Source organism: Bos grunniens, chromosome 15, assembly GCF_055505025.1.
Source record: "Bos grunniens cultivar Pamir isolate PY7600 chromosome 15, Bosgru_T2T1.0, whole genome shotgun sequence".
NCBI lineage: Eukaryota > Metazoa > Chordata > Mammalia > Artiodactyla > Bovidae > Bos > Bos grunniens.
The window spans coordinates 17257147-17277523 of NC_141179.1; the positions used below are offsets into that span (position 1 = coordinate 17257147).

Below are 20377 nucleotides of genomic sequence, written 5' to 3' on the forward strand. Positions count from 1 at the left end.
CAGGACCAGGAGAAAGATGTTCACTCTCATCCCTTTTCCTCAACATGGTTTCGAAAGTCCTAACCACACTACTCAGAGAAGAAAAAGAAATAAAAGGAGTTCAAGATGGAAAGGGAGAAAGAAAACTGTCACTGTTTGCAGATGACATGATAATATACATAGGAAATCCTAAACATGCTGTCAAAAACTATTAGAGTTCATCAATGAATATTGTAAAGTCATAGGATAAAAAAATTAATACCCAGAAATCTGTTCCATTTTTCTATACTAACAACAAAAAATTATAAAGAGAAATTAAAGAAACAATCTCATTTACCATCTCATCAAAAAGAATAAAACTTCTAGGGAAAAACCTAAGGGGGCAAAAGACCTGTACCCTGAAAACTGTAAGATGCTGACACAAAACACATGGAAAAATATATACCGTGTTCTTGGATTGGTAGAATCAGTATTGTCAAAATGACCATGCTGCACAAGGAAATCTACAAGATTCTATGCACTTCAGTTCAGTTCAGTTGCTCAGTCGTGTCTGACTCTTTGTGACCCCATGAATCGCAGCACACCAGGCCTCCCTGTCCATCACCAATTCCCAGAGTTCACTCAGACTCACGTCCATCGAGTCAGTGATGCCATCCAGCCATTTCATCCTCTGTCGTCCCCTTCTCCTCCTGCCCCCAATCCCTCCCAGCATCAGAGTCTTTTCCAATGAGTCAACTCTTCGCATGAGGTGGCCAAAGTACTGGAGTTTCAGCTGTAGCATCATTCCTTCCAAAGATATCCCAGGGCTGATCTCCTTCAGAATGGACTGGTTGGATCTCCTTGCAGTCCAAGGGACTCTCAAGAGTCTTCTCCAACACCACAGTTCAAAAGCATCAATTCTTCAGTGCTCAGCTTTCTTCACAGTCCAACTCTCACATCCATACAGGCCTTAATAAAAATACTCTTAAAAGTTGGGGCAAATTTAAATCTTTTATCAGGTATCATACATACTTAAATAACCACATATACATATTTAATGTCTTATAAGAAGGCAGTAGTGAAGTTGAGCCGTATTGCTATATCCCCCAGCAGTCTCTAATATTGTTTTCAGTCCCATCCACCATAAATTCTAGGCATGCCCTCCTAATGATCTTTCATAGGGTAATATCCTCCCTATTGAAAATATAGAAATTGTATGTTGCCATACCAGTGATAAGAATCACTTTTTGGTCAAATACTTCCTATAAAGTGAAATTTATTTATGATTGGCACCTCTGTAATAATCAAAATGAACCCAGTAAGACATTTTGCTGTAAGTGCTGTTTGTTGATACCACTAGACTGGAGACTGAGGCCACTGACAAAAGAAAAAAAATGTCACAAGAGAATATTTCCCCATTTTCTTGCACATCAGAGAAACAAGAGGAAATTGTAAAAGCTACATAGATTATGTGAGTTGATAGCATTGTTCCTAAGAATTCTGAGCTTTTGAAATTAGAACTTAAAACATGAATTGATTGTTTCTTGTCATAAATATACTGTTATGACCAACAGAATAAGATAAAACTATGTAAAAGGAAGTTTTATTAATCTGATTTTATGGGTAAAAGGACAATTTTGTGATAAAACTTTATAATAAATAAATGTTAACCAATTCCTGTATAAGGATGAAGTGCTTGTTTTCCTCAATCTTACCTAAGAATGTGAATAATCATTTTAATCTCCTTACTATTGTAACAATTAAAAACTTTTCAATAGCTTGAAATCTTTTTTCCCAGTTTATTTATATATAATTGACATACAGCACTGATAAGTTTAAAGGATACAGCATAAGTCAAATCATTGTGCTGTAATTATTTAGTGAACATGTAAGTTTAGTGAATATCTCATATATAAATATATATATAAGTTTTTAAAACAGAAAAAAATCCTTGTGATGGGAACACAAGGATTTAGTCTGTTAACAACTTTTGTAACACAGAACAATAGTAACAATATTGATCATATATTGATCACGCTGTACATTACACCTCTAGTACTTGTCTTACAACTAGAAGTTTGTACTTTTTGGTTCTCTTCATCCAGTTCTCACTACTCCAATTCCTACCACTGGAAACCACAAAAAAAAGATCTGCTTCTAGGTTTTGTTTTGTTTTGTTTTTTAACTATAATTGACCTTCAACAGTATTCAAATTCCTGTCACACAATACAGTAATTTTGGCTGTTCAGAATCTTTGGTGTTTCCACAAATGCAATTAGTGTTTTGATAAGAATTGCATTGATCTGTATTATCCAATTGCCTTGGATAATGTGATCATTTTGACAATATTCAGTCCTCCAATCCGTGAATATGGTATATCTTTCCATCTGTTTGTATCTTCCTCATTTTCTTTCATCAGTGTCTCATAGTTTCTGAGTATTTGGTTATGTTTGTTCCTAGGTATTTTATTCATGACAGGGAAGCCTGGCATGCTGCAGTCCATGGGGTTGCAAAGAGTCAGACACAATTGAGCGACTGAACTGAATTCAACTGAATGCAATTATATATAGGATTGTTTTCTTAATTTCACTGATATGTGATTTAGAACATAGAAATGCAACAGATTTTCATTAATTTTATCTTCTGTTACTTTTCTGAATTCATTGATGAGTGCTATATAGGTTTTGGTGGCATCTTTAGAATTTTCTATGTAGACTATTATATCATCTGCAAACAATAATAGTTTCACATCTTCCTTTCCAATTTGGAATCCTTTTATTTCTTTATCTTACTGATTGCTATGGCTAGAAGCTCTAATAGTATGTTGAATAAAAGTGGCAAGAATAGGCATCCTTGTCTTATTCCTAATCTTAGAGGCAATACTTTCATCTTTTCACTGTTGAGTGTGATGTTGCCTATGGGTTTGTCATGCGTGTGTGCTCAGTTGGTTCAGTAGTGTCTGACTCTTTGTGACCCTGTGAATTGTAGCCTGCCAGGCTCTGTCCATCAGGTTCTCCAGGCAAGAATACTGGAGTGGATTGTCATACCCTCTTCCAGGGGATCTTCCCTACCCAGGGATCACACCTGCGTCTCTTACATCTCCTGCATTGGCAGGCGGATTCTTTACCACTAGTACCACCTGGGAAGCCCATGGGCTTGTCATACATGATCTTTATTATGTTGAGGTATGGTCCTTCAATAACCACTCTGTTGAAAATTTTTATCATCATAAACGAATGTTGAATTATGTCAAAAAAATTTTCTGCAGCTGAGATGATTATATGGTTTTATTCTTCAGTTTGTTAATATGGTATATCATATTGATTGATTTGTAGATATTGAGCCATCCATGCATCCCTGGGATAAATCCCACTTGATTTTGGTGTGTCATCTTCTTGAATTCTGTATGCTAACATTTTGTTGATTTTTTTGTTGTTGTTGTTGCATCTATGATCATCAGTGATATTGGTCAGTAATTCCTTTTTTAATAAGGTAGATTGCTTATCCAGCTTCTCTTAGTTCTGGGACTTTATCTGGTGCCTCTGTTTGGATCATAATCCTCTGCTGTCCCATTTTGCCTAATTTGTTGTTTTTATTTCTATGTGTTAATGTTGAGTAGGTTGATAACATTTTCCCACCTTGGGGAAGTGGCCTTGGTAGGAGACTTTCTATGTGCCTTAGCAGTGCACTCCCCTCTGGTCACCAGTTCTCTATGCTCTAGGGGTGCCCCCTTTGTGGGCTATGTAAATTCTTTTCCTGTGACTGGCTGACTACTGTATATGGTCTGGTAGGCATGATTGGCCTTGTTCTGGTCAGTTGCTGGGCTCTGCTTTTGCAGTGGCTACCAGCCCATGGCAGGCAGGGTAAGGTCACAAAGTGGCTAGTGACAGGGTCCTGGGGATGCCTCAGGGTTAGTTCTGGCCCACTTGAGGGTGGACCTTGGTTCCAAGATTGGTGGTTATGGAATTGGAAGATCCAGATCTCGTATCAGCCTGGTATTGGGCAGGGCCAATTTCTCACACAGCTGGCTGCAGCACAGGTGTCCCAAAACTGGTGTAAGTCTGCTAATGGGTAGGACTGGATCCTAGGGATTGTGGGGCCCAAGGTTATCCCAGAGCTGGTTTTCTCCTGCTGGTAGATGAGACTGGGGCCCAAGGGGTCCTTGAGCTGATTCAGCCTGCTAGTGGATCGGCTAGGTCCTGACACAGCAAGTTGTGGGATTGTGGTAGTCTTGATGCTGGTGTCTGTCTACTGGTGGGCAGAGGTATGGCTTGGTCCCTGGAAAATTTTGTGACTGGTGTTAGCCTACTAGCGGGAAGAGCTTGGTCTAAGAGTCTCTAGCTGCAGGGTCCTGGTGGTCTTGAAATAGTTGTCTGCCAGCTGGTGGCAGGACTGAGTCCCACAATGGCTGGGGGTACAGGGGATCTTAAGGCAGTGCCCTGCTGATGGGAGGGCCTCTGTCCCTGGCCGGGTAGCTGCTTGTCCTGTGGTATCCTAGTCTTAGTGCAGACATGCTAGTGGGCAGAGCTGGGTCCTAATGCTAAGAAGCTAGAGGGAGCGTCTCAAAATTCTGCTTGCCAGCACCATCATTTTTCTCAGAGAAAGAATCCCCCCAAATTGCTGCCACATTGTTTGTTCATGTCCCTAAGGTGAGACCCAGTTGCCTTGTGCCTCTCTCCATAATCAGTAGGTGGATCTGAACCAGGCTTTTTTTCAAATTACTGATCCTGTTCTGGGTCCCAGAGTGTGTGAGATTTTATATGTGCCCTTTAAGAGTAGCATTTACATTTTCCATAGCCCTCTGGCTTTTGCAAAATAAGCCCTTTCGACCTTTGAAGCCACATATTCTGGTGGCTTGTCATTCCTGGTATAAGACCCCCAGGCTGGGGAGCCTGGAGTAAGGCTCACTCTTCTTACTCTTTGGGGAGAACCTCTGCCATGTAACAACCCTCTCATTTGTGGGTTGCCCACTTGGGGTACTGATCTTGACTATTCTGTGTGTCTGATCTTCCTACTTGTCTTGTTGTGGTTCCTTCTTGATATTTTAGTCGGACACGATCTTTTCCATTAATGGTCTTTCTTATCATGGATAAGTTCCTCTGTAATTTTGGTGTGTCCATGAGAAAATGTGACCTCAGAGTCTTCCTACTTCACCATCTTGGCCACTTTTAAAAGCTAAAAATCTTAATCACATAAATCTAAGGACCATACTTAAATGCATACATCAGTAAACAGTTAACTGGCAATTTTCTGCTAGAAATTTTCCTTCTTTTTCTACTGCATACTTTCTATTTTGATTTGAGTATTTTGTCTTGCTCAAGCAGGACTATTTCAGGAGCATAATGTTAATCATGATTTTAGTTTCACTTGGACATTCCAGAATTAGTAAATCTATTTGTTGTTGGTGTTGTTCAGTCGCTCAGTCATGTCCAACTGTTTGTGACCCCATGAACTGCAGCACTCCAGGCTTCCCTGTCCTTCACGTCTCCCAGAGTTGAACCAAACTCCTGTCCATTGATTCTGTGGTGCCATCAACCATGTCGCCCTCTCCTCCACCTGCCTTCAGTCTTTCCCAGCATTGATAGCTGATGGTGAATGGTGCCGGTATTCGTGGTCTCCAAAGGAGAGGGATTCACTGAGATGAGGTCTCAGTCACTCAGAGTTTCGTGTAACAGTTTCATTAAGGAGAAAAAGGATAGAGAAATCTTCCAGTAAAAGGCACTGGAAGCACGTAGGAGAGGACCCACCTCACTAGTTTAAGCAGGGCATTATATAATTTTCAACTGGCTGCTGAGAATAGATACAAAGAAAGTCTCAAGGTCATAAAAGTTACACCAGACCCTTTCCCAAGGCATACATCCTGAGACAACTTTAGTACAAGATTAATCAGAAGGAATGAGTTCTGGATAACTGTGTTTCTGGGTGAGATATATTGTTGCTGAGAAACAGGTTTCCAGGCAAGATTTGTTACCATTATAATCATTAACATAGATTAAGCATAATGGTGTGTAACGGAGAAGGCAATGGCACCCCACTCCAGTACTCTTGCCGGGAAAACCTCATGGACAGAGGAGCCTGGTGGGCTGCAGTCCATGGGGTTGCTAAGAGTCGGACACGACTGAGCGACTTCGCTTTCTCTTTTCACTTTCATGCATTGGAGAAGGAAATGGCAACCCACTCCAGTGTTCTTGCCTGGAGAATCCCAGGGACGGGGAAGCCCGGTGGGCTGCCATCTATGGGGTCACACAGAGTTGGACACAACTGAAGTGACTTAGCATAGCATAATGGGGTTTAAGAAAAGCATTTTCCATGAGTAACATGTATGATTGCTGTGTATTCATTAGCCCCAGATCTAAAGAAAAGTCAGTTCTCTCAGGCAAGATACATTGTTGCACAAGGCTTAAGGAAAGCATAAGGGAGAATCTTCACCTCCTCCTTAAAGGACCCTGGACTGCCTATCAACCTGCCTAAGTTAGCTCTCTCAGCACCAGGGTCTTTTCCAATGAGATGGCTCTTCACATCAGGTGGCCGAAGTATTAGAGCTTCAGCTTCAGCATCAGTTCTTCCAGTGAATATTCAGGTTTGATTGGTTTGATCTCTTTGCTGCCCAAGGGACTCCCAAGAGTCTTCTCCACTGCTATCTATTTACTAAATTGTAAATAAGCATGTGACTTCATCCTTCACACCATAAGCTTTGCAATGGCTACCACCAAGTGTGGAAAGGGAAATTTTTTTTTCAGTGCCTACTGTTGTCTTATAGTTTACCTCATTTGATTTTGCCAGCAGCCCCTCTGAAAAGGTACTATGATTATTATTGTACACATAACTTTTGATAGGCTAGTTAACTTGACTAAAACCACATAGCTAATGAACAGAAAGACTTGAGTCCTTGTTTTGCAAATGACAGAATAAAAAAGATGACACAATTAAGGAATGCATTGACTCATAACTGAAAAGCTAAGAGGTAGGACTAACTTCACCTGAGGCTAGAGACAACTAAAAATATGATGTTACTATGACTTTGACTTCTGTTTTGTTCCCTTTGGTTTGCCTGCTCCATGTTAGTTTCCTCCTCAGGTTCCATAAGGTGGCCCCCTGAAGCTCCGAGCCTCAACATCAAAAAAGAGGTCTCTTCTTGTAGCTCTCACATAATTTCTGAGATTCTCTCTCCCATTAGCTTAAATTTGTTCATATTTTTCCACACTAAATCTTTCTGACTGGCCTACTCACCACATCCTCAAATTGCCTAGTATAGCCAATGTCTCTGTGTTTTTACTCATGTTAATGACCTCACTTAAAATGCCATTTAAAATTTTTTAATTAATTATTTAAACTAATTACTAACACTGGAGGACTGACACACACTTACCAGTCAGGGCCTACTCCTGGACCTGGAGTAGGAGAAAGAAAATGGCCTAAAGAAAATCATAGTGCTATTGGCTTGAGAATGCTTTCCACTATTAAGTAGATAATGGAACTGGGAATGCTTATAAAGTCTATACTTTTTGGGTTATTCAACAAAACTACCCAAACATAATCTCTGCTTTTGAGCTACAGCTAGAATTTAATGGATAGAGGCCAGGGACTCTTAGCATCCTATAATGTACAATACGACTTCTCCCTGAAAGGAATTATCGGACCCAAAATGTCAATAGAACTAAGACTGAGAAAGCTTATTCTGTATGATCTGCCAGGCATACTCCCTCAGCTTTATTCCCTGTCTCTCTCTCTTACTTTTTCTTTAAGCAAGAGCCACATTGAATTGCCTTCCTTCAGTGCTGAAATGTACCAAATCTCTTTAGGTTTTAGGATCTTTGCCTGTTATTTTCATTCTACCTCCCACTCCTCTAACTACAACTGTGCCACCCCTCTCCACCTAGCCAAAATCATTCCTTCTTCAGCATAAGCTTAAAGATTATTTAAGGGCGATTTCATGTCCCTGACTTGGTCAACCCTACCCCTCTACTGCCTACATACTGCCTTCTTTTTTAAAAAAACTTTTTTTTTTTTAAAGTGCTTTTAAAAAAACACTTCAATTGTTTAGCATTTACTATAATTTCAATTAGTTACTCTTTTACTTCAAATGAAAACTCCCAGAAGAAAGGGTACATACATTTTTGGTTCTTCTTTATACTCTGAGTATCTAGTAAACCATCTGGATGGCATTTCAGGTGAGGCTATTAACATGAGTAAAATCTCAAAGGCATGGGTATACTAGGCATTTGGGGGATATGGTGAGTAGGCCAGTTAGAAAGATTTAGTGTGGAGAAGCCAGGTGGAACCTGCAAATGCAGGAGACATAAGAGATGCAGGTTTGATCCTTGGGTCAGAAAGATCCCCTGGAGGAGGGCATGGCAACCCACTCCAGTATTCTTGCCTGGAGAATTCCTATGGACAGAGAAACCTGGCAGGATACAGTCCATAGGGTCACAAAGAGTCAGACATGACTGAAGCAACTGAGCACACACACAAGCATGAACAAGGATGGAAGAGGGGTGGAAGTCTTCTGATCTTGGACTTAATGAATGTATAACTTTTTTTTTTTTTTGAGTTTCAGTTGTAAAGCGCTAGTCCTTCTGTGTATGTAAAGTAGGCAAACCAGTTTAAATCTTTTTTTTTTTTTTTTTGCTTTTTTTTACTGTATTCTTTGGTCTGATAGGCCTTGTAAAAACAGCCCAAGAATATATATATATATATATATATATATATATATATGTTTTTAGTTTGGGTGTTTTTTATAGTGCACTAAACCCAGAGTCAACTAACCTATGGTCCATAGCTAACTCTAACACTAATTTGTTCTTTTCATTGTGCTTCTTTTGACTTTATTTATAAACTGAGGGAGCTAGACTAATGGATCTGTGCTGCCCTCCCAATCTAAACATTCCTACTTAACTAAATCAGAACAGTTTTGACTAGCTGGGGTTGAACTATGTAAGTCTTCTCTTTTTAAGAGTTTTCAAATAAATATTATCTTAAAATTCAGTTGTTTATGTTCCTTGGCAAATAATCAGTAGAGCATAATGAAAATAACTGGACCTTTTGATTATTGGGAATTTTTATATACCCCTAAGTTTTGCATTATTTCATGCACTTCATATAAGTATGGAAGATTGAGTAATAGATATCCTAACTTCAAGATAGATCTTAAAGTTACTGTTTTTCAATAAATCCCTAGGACAAGCACAATTTTTTTCATAAACTTTCTCTAAAAAGTGAAGTCTAGTGTTATTCACCAAAGCACTGATCTTATTAAAGCATGTATTGTATATCTGTTTAATGCAGGGTTTCTCAATCTCAGCACTATTGCTATTTTGGACTGGAAAATTCTTTCACCTGAGGAAGGTATCCTGGGAATCTCTGTGAATGTGAAAGTCGCTCAGTCATATCTGACTGTTTGTGACCCCATGGACTATACAGTCCATGGAATTCTCCAGGCCCTAATACTAGAGTGGGTAGCCTTTCCCTTCTCCAGGGGATCTTCCCAACCCAGGGATCGAACCCAGGTCTCCTACATTGCAGGCGGATTCTTTACCAGCTGAGCCACAGGGGAAGTCCTAGCTCTACTGAAAAGATGCCAGTAGTAGTTCTCCATCCCAGTTGTGGGGGAAAAAAAAAAAACCTCCCCAGACATTGTCAAATGTCTACTGAGGGGCACAGATGGCCCCAGTTGACAACTACTGGTTTAGTGCAAAGAAATCCTCTTTAACTAGGGTATACTGACTAGATGGATGCAAATGTTACTGATGGTTAACCAATTGAAGTTTAATCTTGCCAAAATGAATCTAAATCCCTCACTGCCAGTTAAAAGTAGCTCTCTCCTTTGCCTACCTGCTACATGCTTTTGGAAGATTCTGAATGTGGCAATCAGTGATTTCTTTATAACATAACAATTACTAGGAAATCTCAAAAAGTTGTTTAGAAAAGTAAAAATAAAATAATGAATAGAGTCTTATGATTAAGCTTGTAAGTTCTTAACGGTATCTCCTTACATCCAAGAGTAAATAATTTTCTGAGTCCTGTTCCATTATAAATAGTGACAGAAACAGTGAATCTGAGCAATTTTTGTGTTTGTTGATATTCTTGTGCATATTTTATAGTAGTCTTCTAAGAGATAAGGGTTTTTCAAAATTACCATTTCTCCAGCAACCTTTCTCAAGGATACTGGGGGTTTTGTCTTCAGTATTTTTTTGGTTATAATAATTATCATTATGATAATTTGGTTTTAAAACAAGAAACAGCTTCAGGTCTTTTGAAATGAGGCAGAGGTGAAACCATATAACCCTTCCATATAGTTTATCTGAGGTATAGAGTCTTCTTCTGAGACTAAAAACACAGAATATAGAGGCTGTACAATGTGTCTACTTGATAATTTCTGCTGTCTTTCCACTTAAAAAGATCACAGGTCCAACCTGACATCTTTATTTGTCAACATTTGATTATCAATAACTTAACAATATTTAAGGTCTGGATGTTTTTAGGCAGTCCTAAAATTAATTTAATATAATAAACCCTCTGAAAGCAAATAGAAGCCCAAAGATATATAATAATATTTTGTCAAAATGCCTTGCTAATATTAGAAAACAGTGCTTTATGCTTGTTTATAAGGAATATTGCTGCTAAGTCTCGTCAGTCACGTCCGACTCTGTGCGACCCCATAGACGGCAGCCCAACAGGCTCCTCTGTCCCTGGGATTCTCCAGGCAAGAACACTGGAGTAGGTTGCCATTTCCTTCTCCAATCATGAAAGTGAAAGGTGAAAGTGAATTCGCTCAGTCGTGTCCAACTCTTAGCGACCCCACGGACTGCAGCTCACCAGGCTTCTCTATCCATGGGATTTTCCAGGCGAGAGTACTGGAGTGGGGTGCCATTGCCTTCTCCAATAAGGAATACTACCATTCATTATATAACTGAGCAGGACCCTATGGGGTTTTCCTGGGACAGGCCTTCCCACATGTCCTCTCTGAGGTACCTAGATAATAATGTTTGATGTGCATTTCCTGGGTTTCACAATTATGAATCCTTGCCCCTCACCAAATGGAAGCTGTTAACTACTTCATGATCATGAACACATAGCCCTGTGCCTCCTAGTGCCTGATAATGTTAACTGTTGTGACCCCACCCTGTTACCTCACCATCAGCCAGAGAACTCTGCATGAACTGATCACATACACATACCTGGCAACCCCCCTCCTTCACCTGACTTTTAAAAATGCTTTGCTGAAACATTTTGTGGACCTTGAAATTTTTTTGGAGCATGAGCTACCTGTCTCCTTGCATCACTGAGCAACAAAACTTTCTCTGCTTCAAACTCCAGCATTTTGGTTTGTTTAGCCTCACTTTGTGTCAGGTATAGGAGCTTATGCTAACAATTGCCTTTTTTAACTTTTAAATCCAAATAGACAATCTCTCATGAGAAACAGGCTAAATTTTTAAGGTAACTTGCATTCCTAAAATAATATATGTCTCATCTCTGCTTCCACCAAATGTGGAAAAACAGGGGCTGCATTTATACTCCCACCATCAACAATTAAAAATATGGACAAAATGTACAAAAGAACAGTTTCATGATGTTGGACATTAGGCAGTGGAAGGCAGTGATGCCTGAGAGTCGAGAGAACAAGAGGAAACATATGATTTCCCTGGCATATTTTGGGGGGTATGTTCAAGTTGTTTAGGGAAAGACAAATCAGGAGGAACTCAACAAACTCCCCAAGTTGAAGAGTTGAAGCTGAGAGTCTATGAAGACCAAAAAAGCTAGAATTCATGGACAGAGTACCACTAAGAGAGTTGCACAGAGACTACCAGAGATCTTCCAATGGGCCTCCTATATGTTCCTTAAATTACCGATAATTGTTTGTATGTGACAAAACTACCTTAGCCCAGTGGGGAAAAAACACCTGAAAAGATTAAGAAAAAAATTCCCAGAATTCACACAGGACTTGGAAAAAATGACTAATCCCACCAGGAAGACTGAAAAACCTCATAAATCATATGCATTTGGTATAATACTCAGAAGGTTCTCCCCTCAGTAGTGGGAAATAGTCCCACATGAAACACAGCTCATGACTTGCCTAACAAATTTTAAAAAGCAAGACTTGGAAGAAAAAAGAAAAACTGTTTCCAAGTACCTTGACCCCATCCAAGGACAAAGTTCAAATATATATATAAGAATATAAAAATAACCAGCATTCAACAAAGTCAATTCATGTTATCTAACCAAAAATTACTAGGCAGAAAAGCTGAAAAATATAACCCATAATAATGAGAAAAATTTGTCAATCAAAATTGACACAGAACTGGAGCCTATGGTAGAATTAGTAGGCAAAAGTATTAAAAGAGTTATTTTACTAGTATTCTGTATGTTCAAAAATTAATTTGATACCTGAAAGATTTTTTTAAATGTTCAAATTGAATGTTGAGAAATGAAAATCTCAATATCTAAAAAGAAAAATGCACTGGATGTGATTAGCAAAAGATAAGGTTTTACAAAGAGAAGATTAGTAAATTTAGAAATAGAAATCTAAAGTAGAGATGAAAATATTTTAAATGAACAGATAAAAAGAAATATAAACATTTAATTTACAATTATGTTTAATGCTATGAAGGAAAAAGGAAGGTTTTATGTGAGAATAACTGGAGGGAGAACATTTAGAGCATATTAGGTACAAATAAACCTGATTTAACATAAAACACAATTGGATTCATGTAGAAAATTAAATGTAGTGTTTTTTCTTATAATAAACCATTCATTGATTTTTTTCCCACAACATCTGTGTTCACTGATAGTATAATAGTCCAGATATGGCTGATAAAAATAACTAAGACCCCCAGTTCCTGACTTTGAGAAGCTAGGAGTCTAATAGTTCAGCAGTACCTAGACAGTGTATTAAAAAGCAGAGACATCATTTTGCCAACAAAGGTCTGCATAGTTAAAGCTATGGCTTTTCCAGTAGTCATATGTGGCTGTGAGAGTTGGACCATAAAGAAGACTGAGCACCAAAGAATTGATGCTTTCAAGTTGCAGCACTTGTGAGCACTCTTGAGAGTCCCTTGGACAGGAAGGAGATCAAACAAGTCAATCTCAAAAGAAATCAACCCTATCAGATTCATTGGAAGGACTGATGCTGAAGCTGAAGTTCCAGTACTTTGGTCACCTGATGCAAAGGGCCAACTCACTGGAAAAGACCCTGATTCTGGGAAAGATTGAGGGGAAGGAGCGGGTGAAATGGTTGGATGGCACGACTGACTCAGTGGACATGAGTTTGACCAAATTCTGGGAGATGTTGAAGGACAGGGAAGACTGGCATGCTGCAGTCCATGGGGTCACAAAGAGATGGACATGACCTAGCAGCTGAACAACAGTAACAACCTCTCATTAAAATAATTGCATACCAAATGAAAACATAAGCATACCCTTTTTCTTTTTCCTTTTCTTTTTTAGATGAGGATAGGCATTCACTCAGGCTCTGTGCTGGCTGGAGTTGTTGGGGTAAGAATGCCACGATATTGCCTGTTTGGAAATAATGTCACGCTGGCAAGCAAATTCGAATCAGGAAGTCACCCTCGACGCATCAATGTCAGCCCAACCACTTACCAGTAAGTGTTCTTTGCCATTGCCTAATGCTAATAGCCTGTCACTTGTGACACTCTATTTTGTCTTGATCCTGTTATTCTCTAATAATGAGTAGATCCATCCAGTCTGAAAGATAGCAATTATGACACAAAATTTAAATTGCACCCTAAGAAAGGACACAGAAAACTTGACTTGATTGAGAGGTAAATCAGGTTTGTCATTTCCCACAGTCTCTGTCCTTCTTAGGTATTCCTGTTTAAAATACAGGAGAGAAAATATTAAGAGTCTGCATCACACTGGAAATTCTAATACTTTCAAAATGTTCCTCAATGTTTATAAAAGTCATTTGACTTTGGATATAAAGATATTTGTCTCTTTTATTTTTCTGGATAGTGAATATAAATAGGGACTCTAAATATATACTGGGTACAGAGTAAAACTTCAAACTTTATCTATCTTAAAGGTCATATCTGACAACTCTACACATTTTGACAGCTGAAATAAACTTTATTTTGTGCCTGGTGGATGTCATCTCACCCACTAGATATTAAGCTCCATATGGGCAGAGACCAAGTCTGTTCACCACTATATCTCCAAAACTTAAAAATAATTTTAGCACATAATGAGCCCTCTATAAATATTTATCAAATTAGTGAACAAATGCATTGGTAAGATAAACATCTCTATACTAAGAAAGCAGTATGAATATCTCCTGATTGGTTTTGGCTAAATGTTAGGTAATGTGTGTGTGTGTCTGTGTGTTTAAGTCACTCAGTCGTGTCTGACTCTTTGCGACCTCATGGACTATACAATGCATGGTGCATGGAATTCTCCAGGCCAGAATACTGGAGTGGGTAGCCTTTCCCTTCTCCGGGGGATCTTCCCAACCCGGGGATCAAACCCAGGTCTGCCACATTGTAGGCGGATTCTTTACTAGCTGAGCTACAAGGGAAGACCAATGTTAAGTAAGCTTTGGTGTAAAAACTGTTTCACTAATTCCATGATTTAAATGACTCAGATATCACGTTCTTAAAACTGTAAAGTAGAAATAGTGCCAAAGATATTTTTTATTAACATGGCTACCACGTTTACTCAGGTTAACAACAACAGCAAAAATCCCAGGAGCAGAAAGCTTAAATATATACATAATAAATGTTGGTTTATAATAAGAAACAAAATGGTGGTATTTTGAAATTTTTGATACCACATCTATATAAAAGGAAATTAAGTTTTTTTAGATGAAAGATAAATATTTCCTAATTCCTGAGGAGCACATGAGAAAGGGAAGAAATTACAAATATAAAAGCAAGAAAATGTTTCCTAAGAACTACATGTCAAAAAAAAAAAAAAAAGAACTACATGTCATTTTAGGGTATTTATGTAAGGGTATTGCCTCTTTTCAGTTTCTCCCAATTTTTCTGACACAATTTGGGGCATAATATAGATGATGTCACAAAGATTTCCATGTTAAACCTCTTCAAAAGCTTCAGCACTGATCTGAAGCTTCTCTAGATCTGTGTACTTTGGGCTCTAGACCACAGGGTAAGGAAAATTCCTGAAGATCAACCCCCAAACATATATCCTTTTACCATGGTTATGATTTTTCCCATCATGGAGCTAATATTTATGTTTCCTGTTTGTATAAGTCAGTGTAGATTTACAGAAACTCCATTATTTAAAAACTGATGTGTAAAGAATGGATCAACCATGCAAGGAGCTCATACCCTAAGCTTAACTGTCATTGCTCTAGCTGGCTTTATTTACATGTAACTAATAAAGGAAACCCCACAAGTCACACAGAGTCTGAGCATTTTGGTGCTGTCTTTAAATTTTCATAATCTTTATCACATTGATGGAAGTTTGTAATGATACTTGGTGATCTATAATGTCTAAAAAATTGAATCATTTCAAATATAGTAAGCATTGAAACGTTTTATTCTATTATGATATGCCCCACCTCCAACAACTTCCCCCTGAGAAAAACATAAATGGGGCATAGATCAATACGTTGGGCTGCCATCTGTGTAGACTGTAAAAGATACTGTCTCCTACTGGTCCCAAATCTTGTAATTTCTACTAATACTTTATTTAATATTCCAAGCACTATGATAGGCACTAATGTTACAACAATAAACAGCATAAATATGATCTCCATCTTCATGGAGGAGACCACAAATCAAAAGGTAAATGTATGAAAGTAAACACTTTTTTACAATAGACTAGTACTGAGGTCAAGAAACCCTGAACACAGTATTAGAATAAGAGGAGGAGTAGACTAAAATAAGGATGAAGAAAGAGATAGACTGAAATCAGACCAACTGAAGCTATAATACATGTTAAGAAGTTTCAATTTGATTTGCATTTCTCTGATAATGAGTGATGTTGAGCATCTTTTCATGTGTTTGTTAGCCATCTGTTTGTCTTCTTTGGAGAAATGTCTATTTAGATCTTTGGCCCATTTTTTGATTGGGTCATTTATTTTTCTGGAGTTGAGCTGTAGGAGCTGCTTGTATATTTTTGAGATTAGTTGTTTGTCGGTTGCTTCATTTGCTATTATTTTCTCCCATTCTGAAGGCTGTCTTTTCACCTTGCTAATAGTTTCCTTTGATGTGCAGAAGCTTTTAAGTTTAATTAGGTCCCATTTGTTTATTTTTGCTTTTATTTCCAATATTCTGGGAGGTGGGTCATAGAGGATCCTGCTGTGATGTATGTCAGAGAGTGTTTTGCCTATGTTCTCCTCTAGGAGTTTTATAGTTTCTGGTCTTACATTGAGATCTTTAATCCATTTTGAGTTTATTTTTGAGTGTGGTGTTAGAAAGTGTTCTAGTTTCATTCTTTTACAAGTGGTTGACCAGATTTCCCAGCACCACTTGTTAAAGAGATTGTCTTTAATCCACTGTATATTCTTGCCTCCTTTGTCAAAGATAAGGTGTCCATATGTGCGTGGATTTATCTCTGGGCTTTCTATTTTGTTCCATTGATCTATATTTCTGTCTTTGTGCCAGTACCATACTGTCTTGATAACTGTGGCTTTGTAGTAGAGCCTGAAGTCAGGTAGGTTGATTCCTCCAGTTCCATTCTTCTTTCTCAAGATCGCTTTGGCTATTCGAGGTTTTTTGTCTTTCCATACAAATTGTGAAATTATTTGTTCTAGCTCTGTGAAGAATACTGTTGGTAGCTTGATAGGGATTGCATTGAATCTATAAATTGCTTTGGGTAGTATACTCATTTTCACTATATTGATTCTTCCAATCCATGAACATGGTATATTTCTCCATCTATTAGTGTCCTCTTTGATTTCTTTCACCAGTGATTTATAGTTTTCTATATATAGGTCTTTAGTTTCTTTAGGTAGATGTATTCCTAAGTATTTTATTCTTTTTGTTGCAATGGTGAATGGAATTGTTTCCTTAATTTCTCTTTCTGTTTTCTCATTATTAGTGTATAGGAATGCAAGGGATTTCTGTGTGTTGATTTTATATCCTGCAACTTTACTATAATCATTGATTAGTTCTAGTAATTTTCTAGTGGAGTCTTTAGGGTTTTCTATGTAGAGGATCATGTCATCTGCAAATAGTGAGAGTTTTACTTCTTCTTTTCCAATTTGGATTCCTTTTATTTCTTTTTCTGCTCTGATTGCTGTAACCAAAACTTCCAAAACTATGTTGAATAGTAATGGTGAAAGTGGGCACCCTTGTCTTGTTCCTGACTTTAGAGGAAATGCTTTCAATTTTTCACCATTGAGGATAATGTTTGCTGTGGGTTTGTCATATATAGCTTTTATTATGTTGAGGTATGTTCCTTCTATTCCTGCTTTCTGGCGAGTTTTTATCATAAATGGGTGTTGAATTTTGTCAAAGGCTTTCTCTGCATCTATTGAGATAATCATATGGTTTTTGTTTTTCAATTTGTTAATGTGGTGTATTACATTGATTGATTTGCGGATATTGAAGAATCCTTGCATCCCTGGGATAAAGCCCACTTGGTCATGGTGTATGATCTTTTTAATGTGTTGTTGGATTCTGATTGCTAGAATTTTGTTTAGGATTTTTGCATCTATGTTCATCAGTGATATTGGCCTATAGTTTTCTTTTTTTGTGGCATCTTTGTCAGGTTTTGGTATTAGGGTGATGGTGGCCTCATAGAATGAGTTTGGAAGTTTACCTTCCTCTGCAATTTTCTGGAAGAGTTTAAGCAGGATAGGTGTTAGCTCTTCTCTGAATTTTTGGTAGAATTCAGCTGTGAAGCCGTCTGGACCTGGGCTTTTGTTTGCTGGAAGATTTTTGATTACAGTTTCAATTTCCGTGCTTGTGATGGGTCTGTTAAGGTTTTCTATTTCTTCCTGGTCGATTTTTGGAAAGTTGTACTTTTCTAAGAATTTGTCCATTTCTTCCTCGTTGTCCATTTTATTGGCATATAATTGTTGATAATAGTCTCTTATGATCCTTTGTATTTCTATGTTGTCTGTTGTGATCTCTCCACTGTCATTTCTAATTTTATTGATTTGATTTTTCTCCCTTTGTTTCTTGATGAGTCTGGCTAATGGTTTGTCAATTTTATTTATCCTTTCAAAGAACCAGCTTTTGGCTTTGTTGATTTTTGCTATGGTCTCTTTTGTTTCTTTTGCATTTATTTCTGCTCTAATTTTTAAGATTTCTTTCCTTCTACTAACCCTGGGGTTCTTCATTTCTTCCTTTTCTAGTTGCTTTAGGTGTAGAGTTAGGTTATTTATTTGACTTTTTTTTTGTTTCTTGAGGTGTGCCTGTATTGCTATGAACTTTCCCCTTAGGACTGCTTTTACTGTGTCCCACAGGTTTTGGGTTGTTGTGTTTTCATTTTCATTCGTTTCTATGCAAATTTTGATTTCTTTTTTGATTTCTTCTGTGATTTGTTGGTTATTCAGCAGCGTGTTGTTCAGCCTCCATATGTTGGAATTTTTAATAGTTTTTCTCCTGTAATTGAGATCTAATCTTACTGCATTGTGGTCAGAAAAGATGCTTGGAATGATTTCTATTTTTTTGAATTTACCAAGGCTAGCTTTATGGCCCAGGATGTGATCTATCCTGGAGAAGGTTCCATGTGCGCTTGAGAAAAAGCGCACACCATTTCACACAAGTAAGAATGGCTGCGATCCAAAAGTCTACAAATAATAAATGCTGGAGAGGGTGTGGAGAAAAGGGAACCCTCTCACACTGTTGGTGGGAATGCAAACTAGTACAGCCACTATGGAGAACAGTGTGGAGATTCCTTAAAAAACTGGAAATAGAACTGCCTTATGACCCAGCAATCCCACTGCTGGGCATACACATCAAGGAAACCAAAAGGGAAAGAGACACGTGTACCCCAATGTTCATCGCAGCACTGTTTATAATAGCCAGGACATGGAAGCAACCTAGATGTCCATCAGCAGATGAATGGATAAGAAAGCTGTGGTACATATACACAATGGAGTATTACTCAGCCATTAAAAAGAATACATTTGAATCAGTTCTAATGAGGTGGATGAAACTGGAGCCTATTATACAGAGTGAAGTAAGCCAGAAGGAAAAACATAAATACAGTATACTAACGCATATATATGGAATTTAGAAAGATGGTAACGATAATCCTGTATACGAGACAGCAAAAGAGACACTGATGTATAGAACAGTCTTATGGATTCTGTGGGAGAGGGAGAGGGTGGGAAGATTTGGGAGAATGGCATTGAAACATGTGAAATGTCATGTATGAAACGAGATGCCAGTCCAGGTTCAGTGCACGATGCTGGATGCTTGGGGCTGGTGCGCTGGGACGGCCCAGGGGGATGGTATGGGGAGGCGGGAGGGAGGAGGGTTCAGGATGGGGAGCACGTAATTATTTTGAATTAAAATTAAAGAAAAAAAAAAGACAAAAAAAAATAAAGAAAAAAGTTTTCTCATGCTAAAAAAAAAAAAAAAAGAAGTTTCAATTTAACCCTAAGAGCAAAGAAAGACATTGAAGAGTTATAAGCATAGGTGTGACTTGGCCAGATTTGTACTTTAAAAAGATTTCCAAGGTTGTAAAAAAGAGAACAGATTAGGAAGGGCACCAATCCAGTGATTGAAAGGAAGTAGTCATTCTCATTTCCTTGATGGAAATGTGGCTAATTACTGAGATCCTAGAATCCAAACTATTTGATGTTTCAACTTGTCTTCCCATGTTTTAGAAGAGCAGTTGGACCAGTGACTGTTAACATCCATTTTTATCTGCATGCTGCGTGCTAAGTCACTTCAGTCGTGTCTGACTCTTTGCAACCCTATGGACTGTAACCTGCCAGGCTTCTCTGTCCATGGGATTCTCCAGGCAAAAGATTGGAGTGGGTTGTCATGCCCTTCTCCAGGGGATCTTCCCCACCCAGGGATCAAACCCATGTCTTTTATGTCTCCTGCATTGGAAGATGGGTTCTTTACCACTAGGGCCACCTGAGAAGCCCATTTTCATCTGAAAGTGAAAGTCGCTCAGACATGTCCAACTCTTTGCGACCCCATGGACTATACAGTCTATGGAATTCTCCAGGCCAGAATACTGGAGTGGGTAGACTTTCCCTTCTCAGGGGATCTTCCCAACCCAAGGATTGAACCCTGGTCTCCCACATTGCAGGCAGATTCTTTACCAGCTGAGCCTCAAGGGAAGCCCAAGAATGCTGGAGTGGGTAGCCTATCCCTTCAGCGGATCTTCCCAATCTAGGAATCAAGCAGGGTCTCCTGCATTGCAGGCAGATTCTTTACTAACTGAACTATCAGGGAAGCCTTTATCCCCCACTTGGAAACCATCAAAAACAATTTACTTTGGTTCTTGATAAGTTTCTAGAACACTAAATATAGGT

At 38.4% G+C, this 20377-nt stretch overlaps 1 protein-coding gene across 1 annotated transcript in view; it reads left to right on the plus strand.

The window, feature by feature from the left end:
• The window catches only part of GUCY1A2 (guanylate cyclase 1 soluble subunit alpha 2), a 479090-nt gene that overhangs the window by 396165 nt on the left and 62548 nt on the right, over positions 1-20377 (plus strand). The window contains exon 7 of the mRNA XM_086339009.1: positions 13402-13556. Within this exon, the coding sequence (XP_086195135.1) occupies positions 13402-13556 (155 nt within the window). The remainder of the gene's footprint in view (positions 1-13401; positions 13557-20377) is intronic.